The sequence below is a fragment of the Sinocyclocheilus rhinocerous genome, unplaced genomic scaffold (assembly GCF_001515625.1).
Source record: "Sinocyclocheilus rhinocerous isolate Xijiao unplaced genomic scaffold, SAMN03320098_v1.1 scaffold185, whole genome shotgun sequence".
NCBI classification, from domain to species: Eukaryota; Metazoa; Chordata; class Actinopteri; order Cypriniformes; family Cyprinidae; genus Sinocyclocheilus; species Sinocyclocheilus rhinocerous.
Genome location: NW_015662163.1, coordinates 528258 through 538547, shown reverse-complemented (window position 1 = coordinate 538547; position 10290 = coordinate 528258). Strand labels below are relative to the sequence as shown.

General features: G+C 39.4%; 2 protein-coding genes across 3 annotated transcripts in view; one reads left to right on the top strand and one right to left on the bottom strand.

Annotated features, from left to right (window-relative positions):
• Positions 1–9249, bottom strand: part of LOC107727567 (androgen-induced gene 1 protein-like) — a 63191-nt gene extending 53942 nt beyond the window's left edge. Inside the window, exons 1-4 of the mRNA XM_016537465.1 lie at positions 9175–9249; positions 8840–9043; positions 8640–8750; positions 8414–8549 (exon numbers count right to left, since the gene is read on the bottom strand). Of these exons, the coding sequence (XP_016392951.1) occupies positions 8414–8549; positions 8640–8750; positions 8840–8920 (328 nt within the window). The 5' untranslated portion in view covers positions 8921–9043; positions 9175–9249. The remainder of the gene's footprint in view (positions 1–8413; positions 8550–8639; positions 8751–8839; positions 9044–9174) is intronic.
• Positions 55–10290, top strand: part of hivep2a (HIVEP zinc finger 2a) — an 80347-nt gene continuing 70111 nt past the window's right edge. The window contains exons 1-2 of one of the 2 annotated variants that reach the window (XM_016537503.1): positions 55–251; positions 4604–4672. The gene's annotated coding sequence lies outside the window, so the exon portion shown is untranslated. Of the gene's footprint in view, positions 252–3935; positions 4183–4603; positions 4673–10290 lie in introns of those variants that run through there. The other variant, XM_016537502.1, reaches the window with a different exon arrangement.

The window sequence follows — 10290 nt, the reverse complement described above, 5'->3', positions numbered from 1 at the left end:
CTAGGAATACCCCCGTCCCCCCCCCCCAGCCGGTCGCGAAGCCCCAGCCGAAGCGGACTAACTCACTTTCATCTCTTCCTGAAGCAAAGACGCACTAGGCTACATTGTACTCCAACCCCTGGCGTCTGCAGCGTTGTCGTTGCGTCACAATTCGAGTTGAACTGATATTTTGTGTCAGTCAGAGCTGAAAGCGACAGTGGCGTTTGACACTCTTTTGGAATGTTGTAGGCGGATTTGAAAACGTTCTATCGGTAAGTTCTAGTCTTGTACACCTTGTTCTTAGAATGTCAGGGAGTGCCATTCTTTTGAAAGCGCGATTAAGTGAGAATGAATTGCGGATGGGTCTCCGCCGCTTATTGGGACATGTGGGGAATACCCCGTTTGCCTGGTTGGAGATAGTGAATATTGCGTAATATCCTAAGGAATTTGCACGGCTGGTGCGAAAAGCGACATGAATCGCTATCTTGAGAGCGAATGTCATTAATGTTGAAGGGTCTGTGCTGTTTGTGTTGTTGTAGACCCTGCGTTTTTTTCAGCATGGGTAATGTTGTGATCTGTATTTTCATGTACACACCGCCTGTGCGCGTGTATGTGTGTGAGCAGGAGAGAAGGTGGGTGGGACTTTGGCTCGTTCCGGGAATGTTCCATGACGCGCTCTCAGTCAGTGAAGGGCCCCTTTAGGGAGACTCTCGACACGCGATTGTTGCTCAAGTCAGATGGCACCTGCTATAAAGTGATAGGATGGAGCAATTATTTATGTTTTTTTTTTTTTTTAAATGTGGCAACATACAAATACATACAAAATAATGTTAATGTATTATCTAATTTTTTTTTTACAACTTTCCAAATTGACAGCTCTAATACTGTATTTCAGCTATTTGTTATTTTGTATGCAAAAGAATAAATAAATAACAATAAAGCTCTTCTGATTCTGATTCTGAAAACATACATATGCATACACACATACATAGATGTATGAATTTAAAATTTGCAACCAGCAGTTACATGTTAAAGCTTAGTTGGAGGCTATACTATTATTATAGATCAATAATAATAAAGTATCCCGAAATTGTAGGTCTTATATAGCTTTGCAGTGGACATTTCTAAAATATACAATAGCCGGGTTTCCATCCAAAGTTGCGAATTTAACTTATGCGCAAAACTGGAATATCGCATAAAACATTTGCAAACAAGCATCGTTTCCATCCAACAAGTCAAAGAGAACAAAATCGTCATTTCCTGATAAACGGGCACTATAAATCACTAAGAAAAGTAGAAGAATATAATAATTTTCATATATAATAAATTACTTGCGCCTCAGAGCGAGCAGACGAAACACAATGAATGCGGTCATTGCTTTCGGAGGTGGATGCTGCTGTTTGGGAACGCAGTCGTGTAAGACATTTCTGGGAGGCAATTATACAGAAATACTTTGATGACAGACTTTGCTCGTGCATTTCCGAATGACCATAACAACATTTCAGATGCTGTGGAATGAGATCGGTCCGCTGGTTAGTCAGGTTTTGCTGTCCCATAGCGCAAAGTCACATGACTTTTTTGATGCGCTTGGAGGAATTTATTCGCAAATGCATTTCCATCTCCCATTATTCGCATCAACCCTTTTTCGCACAAGTCAAAAACCACCTCAAGCGTGCGTAAAAACTTTTTTGCGAATTAAGGGATTTTTATTCAAAATTGCCTACTTCAAAATGCGCATTAAAATAGGGTGATGGAAACATAGCTAATTATTTTCTTTTTTTAGGGAGCAGCATTTTGCTGTAATGTTTTATATTGATGTAATTTTGTGAACCACAATCTTTTTGTCATTTACCTTTATGCAGACACTTTCATCCAATGCGACTTACATTGCATTCAAGGTACACATTTACTTTTTTTTTGCTTTCGCTGGAAATCACACCCATTACCTTGGTGTTGCTGGCAGTATGCTCTACTGTTTGAGCTACAGGAGAGCATTTTTGTGAAAAACGTTTACTGTTCTGTTCTTCCATGATTAATATAAGATACTATATATTGTACATCAGGTAGGAATAGGCAGTAGGGTTATGTAACAAGCAAGCGCACCAGCAGAGACAGGGCCAAGGGTGTAGCCAAGTATTTACAACCCATCAGGCAAATTAGTTTATTTGACTATGCCAAATACATGAGCCAGTGCCCTTTGCACTGGCTTGATATATATGTCCAGTGCAATGCATAAACACACCCACCATATCTCTTCCAGACACTGACATATGATACATAAACATCATTTTGTTTTCCATCACCTGGGTTCTATCCATCAAGAAGCAACAGACAGAGTTGGAGGTTTGACAAATGTCCTTACACATTTTTCCACAACAGAATCAATCACATTGATTCCGTGTTGAGCTTTGACACATCTAGGCTTTCTGGCAATTTATTTGTAATTGTTTCTGATGGAAAGTCGATTTTAAAGGTAAACTGACCCACCTTATGTTCTCACTTTAAACACACACACACACATATATGATTCACCTCTGGAAATGACTTTCATTCAGTAATGCCAACATAAACAAATGGGTTCCTGGAATTAGGGAAGCATATTCAAAGGCTTCACATTCTTAAGTGCCACTTTGATGGGAATTTCAACAAGCTTTCTTTGTGACAGCCTGTCCTCGGTGCAAACCGAACCATTAAATGCAGAGAACCCTCAGCACAAATTTAGGAAGGCAAAGGTCACTCTCCAGCACTTAGTCAAACCACACTGTCATTGGCTAAAGAAGGCACTGGCTCCAAGTCTTTAGAGCTCATGCCATTTTAATTGGATCAAGGTCTCCGCTACATCTTTTCTTTCAAAATTGTAAATAAAGATTATTTACGTACATTTGACAAGAAAATACTATTTCGGTCTTTCTACTTAAAAATGTCATGTTCAATTGTCAGTTACATTGTAAATATTTGTGAAGTTTACTAGCAACTTCTGAGTGATAATTGCTTCTACACCTAATTTTGTAACAAACTGCTAACTGAAATTACAATTATGCATTTAGCATATGCCTTCATCCAAAGCAGTTTTTGCATTCAAGGTATACATTTAATCGCTTGAATCCATGACCTTGGGGTTGGTTGCTAGCGGCATGCTTTGCTGTTTAGTACAGGAAAACTGACATGCACCAGTTGTGGTTAAATGCTAAATTGTGCAGTGGGCGACTGTTGTTTTTGTGTGCATGATGAGGGGAAGGATTTGTTCTCATGGTGCTGGTATGGAAGGAAACAGTTGAGGCGTATCACCGCTTAAACAGTGTGACAGAATGGATGCCAGCATCTGGGTTGTGCTTTGCCACCTGTTGCTTCAGGTTACATATTTGGATTTCTGCTCGAGAATACAAGGTTAAGGAGGAAGATACGATCTGGAGTAGCCACATACTTGGGGCCAATTCCTTGCTGAAGACAATCAGAGATGAGCGATTGGCGGAGGTGCTTCTTTTAATGTGGTCTTAATGTTCTCATAACATTTTATACAGCAATACTTACTATTTCACAGCAGTAATAAAACTAGCTCTCTTACTCACAACACTCAGTGTTAAACTGAATCCGGTATAGATGCTGGGAGGAATCTGCATGTGTGTGTTTTAATCCTGAGGCCGTCTTGAAAGTGTCAAGATGAGCCGGCGTCTGTGTTGACACCCCGCCAGAGTGCGAATGCTGCGCGTGACGTCCTCGCTCGCTTCAGCGGCACAACAGGAAATATTCACGGCCTCCCCTCCTTCCTGCTTTGAAAAAGAGGTAGTCTCTTGCTCGCACTCGCTCTCCTGCCCTTCTTTTCTTTCGTTTTCTGCAGCAGCAGGGCAAGGCGAGACCTATTTTAATGCCTGCAGCCATCGCCGTGGCTGACGCCTCCTTCGGACCATCCGGCCAATCAGAGAGCAGCTGCTTACGCCGAAGAAACATGATCGTTTTTTCACTCTTTTGCTCCTTTCTCTGAGCAAGTGAAGGTAGCAGGAGTGGGAGCAACCAAAAGAAAGAGTGTGCGGGAGGGAGGAGGGAGAGAAAGAGAGAGAGTGAGAGAGAAGGCTGCAGACAGCGGTAGGGAAATAGCTTATCGCAGAGAACGTGAGCGAATGGTGATTGTACAGGCTTGTGCGACTGCCACAGCAGAGAGGAAAGAGGTTTGAGCCCCTGAGGATCTGAAGGATGCCATGTCAGGTGAGCAACTGACCCCGGCAGGGAGAGATAGTGGAGGAGCGGTGAAAAAGAATGAGAATGAAAGTAAAGAAATGCTGGTTGTGCCGTGGCTTGTGGTTTCTTGCTGCTTGTTTTTAAGTCCTATATGGAGCCAGGCTGAAGTGACAGCTGGTTAGCGGGCATTGACAGGGGATCTGACTGATGCTGGACACATTTGCACAAGTTCAGTAGCTTACGGGAACAAGTTTGTTAACCCACTGACATACCTTTGCTGATAATGTGTAGTGATTAAATGCAGATACCTTGTCCGATTATAGATAACTTGTGCACTAGATGACTTGGCATATTGAACACTGCTGTACATTTTTTGTTGGTGCGTGTGTGCTTTAATAAAACCAGTGTTGCATGCACTAATGACATTATCTTTTCCCTTTCTGAACAGGGTGTGTGAGGAGGGTGTGTACCTGGATTAGATTCCCGGGACCGTCACGACAAGAAAACCAAACACTGGGTACAGTATGTGTTTGAGATACGTTGTGCCAAAATTAGTACAGGTGTTTATGCTATGCTTGTAGCTGCATCAATCAGAAGTTACTGTGTGTTTGGTAAAGCATCTCCAGAAACATTTGCGCAAGGGTGTGTTACTCGAAACCTATCGCGCTTTTTTTAAACTGCAGTTTCCGAGCTTTGTTAATAGGGCTGAATAATTAATGAGCAGGTAATTGAGTTGGGCTAATTATTCATTATAAGAATGATGAATATCATCGCCGATTTGGGAAGTATTTCTCGCCTCTCATTATTTTCAGTCGCTTTTGATGAACTTGCAGTCAACTTTGTTCAGGGTTGAGTTCGAGATAACAAAGAGAACGAATATGTGGGACTGGAATCGAAAAGAGGAACTGAAAATAGTAAAAGTAGAACGACGTTTCGAATCTATTTTAGAATACAGTCATCTTCAGTGCATGCATTGTTTTGGTGGTAGGCCTGATGTACTGTATATGTTCTGTTGTGTGCCACTCTTTTTGTAGGGCAGACCTCTTCTGTTTTTCTTTCTTTCAGTCTACCTCGACCATATGCTCAGGATACAAAGAGCTGTTTGTGACCGTACATACTTTGCACCGTAAAAATAGATGTATAAATCGTTGATAACCATCAGGCACCGCACAAGCCTGCCAGTGGATCAACAAAATTGAGGGACCAACTACGCTGAGCAAATTGTATTTATGATTCAGGGTGTGGTGCCGTCATGTCTGTTATGGTGTGTGTTTGTCAATGTGGAGCTCGGTGGTTAGCACTGGGCCGTAGGTAGAGTGTGAACTGTTGTGTCTGTCTGGACTAGAGTATTGTGGGTGGCAAATGTTGATCCATGCCTGAAGCAGTCCGGTGATGTAACCACAGTTTGCTCGGGGTGATAAAACAGGCAAGTCATTGAACTTTTCTGTTTGTGTTTAGTCTGTAAATTTCAGGTAATGTTGAGCAACACATTTTTATATTTTGCTTTTCGATGTGGAAGGCTGAGAGGGATTGTCGTGCCGATGTGTATCACAGTGGGTCAAATGGCATTTGATTGCTCTTGACTCCAATTGGCTAGGAGTGTTGTGATGCTCTTTGCTGATTTGAGGTGACAGGAAAGTGCCTTCTGGTTATCATACGCTGTGCTAATTGGAAAAACATGCGGCCCCTGGAAGAAAGGCAGCTGTACGACAGTCAGCTGTACGTTGCCCTCTTCTGAGTGGCATGCATTTGCCCTTGTTTACCTCAGGGAACTTGAGCGTGGTGGGCATGGAGAGGTCAAAGGGTCATGCTGTCAGTCTTCTTGATGCAAGGGCTGAGTTATAAGTGGGTCAAAACGACAAAGGTAATGACAGGAATTTGGGTAAGGGTGCTTCGAGTATGGAAAATAGTTTCACATTTGGAATAAAGTCAGTATTTGGATTTATGCTGTATAATGCGATCTTCTGAAGTGAATTATCATGCCAAATAATATGGAACCTGAAGATTGGTGTGCTGAGTATGGGTAAATATCGATGCATATCTCCCGATTCGAAGCTGCTTGATTTGATTCTGATTCAGATTCACTTGAGTATATTTAACTGAAAACGAAAGAAACTCTCTCTTTGCTAATGCTGTTAATTATACAGGGCAGTGTTTCAGATGGATTCAACTCATCACTGAAGAACGATGCCAAAAGGATAGTTTATTTTTGGAATCAGACTACATTGCTCATGCTGTATGTTTTTGATTCACTAAAAAGTACTGGTTTATAACAATCAGAATAACTAGTTACACTGTATATTTTTGATTCACTGATTTAATTCACTAAAAATCAGCAGCTCAAGAGTCATTTGTTCATTAATCGGTCTACACTGGTCAGTGCACACCGTATGTCACATTTTTTTGTCAAATTTTGTCTCTGCCATCTAAATTTTAACAGATTTTTCAGCCCATTATTATCAGCATTGTCAGCGTTTGCATTTTTTGTGCGTGTTACTAAAATTACTTTTGGTTGAGTAAATAATGCTGAGGCATTTTGAAAAATATTTTCAAACATTGTGACGTTAGTGCCACCCATGAATACCAGTTGAACTTTTGACCAGCATGAGCAGCATGCTCAACAGTCCAGTATTGACAAGTCAGCCATTATGACTAATACTTACAGGCAATCTGTGCAACTGTTAGTGTTTTTCAGCTCAATGTGGCAATGGAGGATGTTTTTTATGGACTACTGGTCAGAAAATGGTCAAGGTCAGGGCATCGCCTGACCTGTGTGTGTATATGTAGGTGTTTGTCCCTATAGTGCATGACACTTTTCACCCTATTAAGGGGCTGTCAGGTCAGGCATCTTCCATCCAAGGCAAAAAGGTCAGAGCTGGCAATGCAGTGACCACAGTTCTCTGGAGAGAGACGTGCTTCCTGCCTTACAGCTCTTTAATGTTTAAAGTCTACAATTAGTCTGTGACTTAAAACCCTGATTGTAGCCAACTTGCAGCGCATGCTGTTTGAAATCTGTCTGAATGGTCATCAGGTGCACATTCTGCCCCAAATATATAGAAAGCAATGAACAACTGAATGAAATTGTGCAAGGAGAGTGAGGGATTGAACTATTTGACTCCTTTTCATCTTGTTTTTCTGTACAAGTCATGGCTAAAACATCCGCAAGCTCTTCTTGCTTGAAATGTTGGCAAGTAGCTGTGTAAAGCTAAAGTGCATGCAACGTGACTGCAAACATTAAAGTCTGTCTTTTAAGACATATTCTGGTTTCAGTTTAATAAACAGCATTTGTGGAATAATGTTGATTTTTTTTATTTTTATTAAAAACTAAAAACAAAAATCAATGTTACAGACGATGCAAATGAGGCCAATTTTGGAGGATCTGAAATCAATATAATTTAAAAAGCAAACATTCTAGAATTCTGTATTATTTGAGCTGTGAAGTTGTTCTCATAATTTTTACATGGTAAATTTGATTTGACTTAACACTGAAGAAAATTAGTAAGTGATTATTATATTTTTTTAGAACATTAAAATCACATTGATTTGCATATTGTTTATGTCTTTTGAGTAAACTTTTGAAACAGTGAGGATTTTCAAGTTTATTGACTGGCCCTATTCACTTTCAAATAAGGCTGCATGATTTGCAGAAAAAAAAGTTTTAATAATAATAATAATAATTTTTATTTTAGTGAAATTACAATAGTAATATTTTCTACTTTGTTTTTGTTCAATCTTTTTAAATAAATATTTTGTTAATAATAATGATAACAATGATCTTTATTTTACAGTGAAATTACAATAGTAATATCTCCTACTTTGTTTTTACTCAGTCTTTGTTTTAATATGTGTATATATATACATATATACAGAACATATATACTGAATATATATATATAAATTCAGAATAATAATATTTTTATTATTAATCTGACTAAAGAGACAGAGAAGATTTCTACTTTGTTACAAAACAAATGCTATTCCTCTAAACTTTATAATTATCAAAAGATCCTGAAAACATATTATTATTAGAATGACTTCTGAAGGATCATGTGACTCTGAAGACTGGAGTAATGATGCTTTGCATCACAGGAATATATTACATTTTAAAATATATTCAAAAAGACATCAGATACTTTAAATTGTAATAATATTTCACAATATTACTGGTTTACTGTATAAGAAGTCTTAAAGATGCCAATAACACAGTATATTCAGTATGTTATACTATTAAGAAATATGCTTAAGTAATAAACATTACCTTGTTTATTTTCCTTTTTGGCAATGAGTAGTTGATTGAGGCGCTCCTTTACTCTGTTGTGCTCCCTTTCTCTTCTCTTAATGTCATGGTTGTATTGTGTGGCACGACTTGCAATGATACCCTGCAGCCTTTGTACCTATTAAAGTAAAAAGCATATTTGATAAAATAACATATTTTAAAAAAAAACTGTACATGACATCACAGCTTTCTCGTTCATTTTTCATACGTCTTCTTTTGCATCTTTTAGGCAGTTTTGCAAAGTCTTTAAACTTGTTTCCAGCTGACGTTCTCGCTCGTGCAAGCGCATGTTTTCCTTCTTCGAAAGTTCAAGCTGGTCCTACAAAACAGTGAAAATTCAGAGTTTTTCTTGTTTTGTTTACTGAAGAAAAAAAAAAGCCATAAAAAAGTGTGATAAAAAAGCCAAACCTTTAGCCTGGAGTTGGTGAGATGTTGGTAGTGGAGGTCACTGCTGGACTTGAGCTGCTCCACCTCCAGCTCCTCCATCATTCCAACAGCTCGACGGTGTAGCTGAAGCAAGTCATGTATGTTGTTTAGGGCAACCACAGCATCCAGATCACGAATGTTGTCAGAGTTTTGGAAAATTGGTGGAAAGCATAGGGACGACAACTCCTGTGAATGTAAAGAGTGACAAGTCCATTAACAATACGAGATTCAAGTTTGTTCTTGTTTAGATTCTTCTACTAGATTCTTCTTCTTCAAACTCAAAAGACAAGTTGCAAAAAAAAAAAAACTGCACCTACCTGATTGATGTATAGAATGCACTCAGAGACATTCTCTTCCGTGCAGAAGTTGCTTGAGACGTTGAAAGAACTTAAAGGCAGAGGAGGCATGTATATATATATATATATATGTGTGTGTGTGTGTGTGTGTGTGTGTGTGTGTATATATGCACATTACTAAATAAAAACAAGGTAGGAAATATTACTATTGTAGTTTTACTGTTAAATAAAAAACATAAGTAATAATAATGATTTTATTACCTGTCATTTCTTCATTTTCAAATGTTAAACCATCAAACATAATATTGATTTAAATGTTTGCAGGGAGAGTCTTACAGTGTGCCCTATGAAAGTCAGTTTTACAGTGTGCACTATGAAACAAACTCCATCTCGTAGACATAGTGTGTAGGTAGTACAACATAATTTACCCAAATGCAGTGCCTGTTTACAGTTCCTTTATGCCATCTGATATCACTTAAATCTTTCCTTGATACATTTAGTCGTCCATTAGCCCTTAAGTGGAGGAGGCGGTCTAGTATGAGCGATCGACTTAGTAAAACACACGGCGCAGCAAAAACACCATGCATGATGATTATACGAATTTTTCCCTGTCAGCAGTTGCGTGTATCATGCTAATGGAGGATCTCGCTCATCAGAAGAGCGTGACCTCCCTGATATATAACGCTGAGATGACTGCTTATGATCTGAACTGCTGCAGGGGTTCCAGGTCGCGCAGACGGCTCGAGGTTGAGGGAAACGAGAGCTATCGGTCAGCCCAGAGCTTTTATATGAACCCCGCTGAAGAAGACAATGCACAAAAGCCCCCTAAAGCAGCAACACATACTCTGTTACTATGGGAACCTATCAGAACTGTGCTTTGTCCTTGACGGAATCAGATGGATAGAGAAGCTGTATTAGTGGAGCTTAGAAGAGAGAGAAACAGACAGAGCAAAAAGAATAAAAGCAGGAAGCAGCATGTGTGAGGATGAATGGAGATACAGTACGTCTGCCTTCGAGTGAATTTCAACACAACGGGAGACTCTTGACCCTCAACCCTTGCTCTGATTGATCTGTCTGTATCGATTCAGTACATTAAGAATTTATTATGCCACTAGACATGTCACTAGATTACATGAG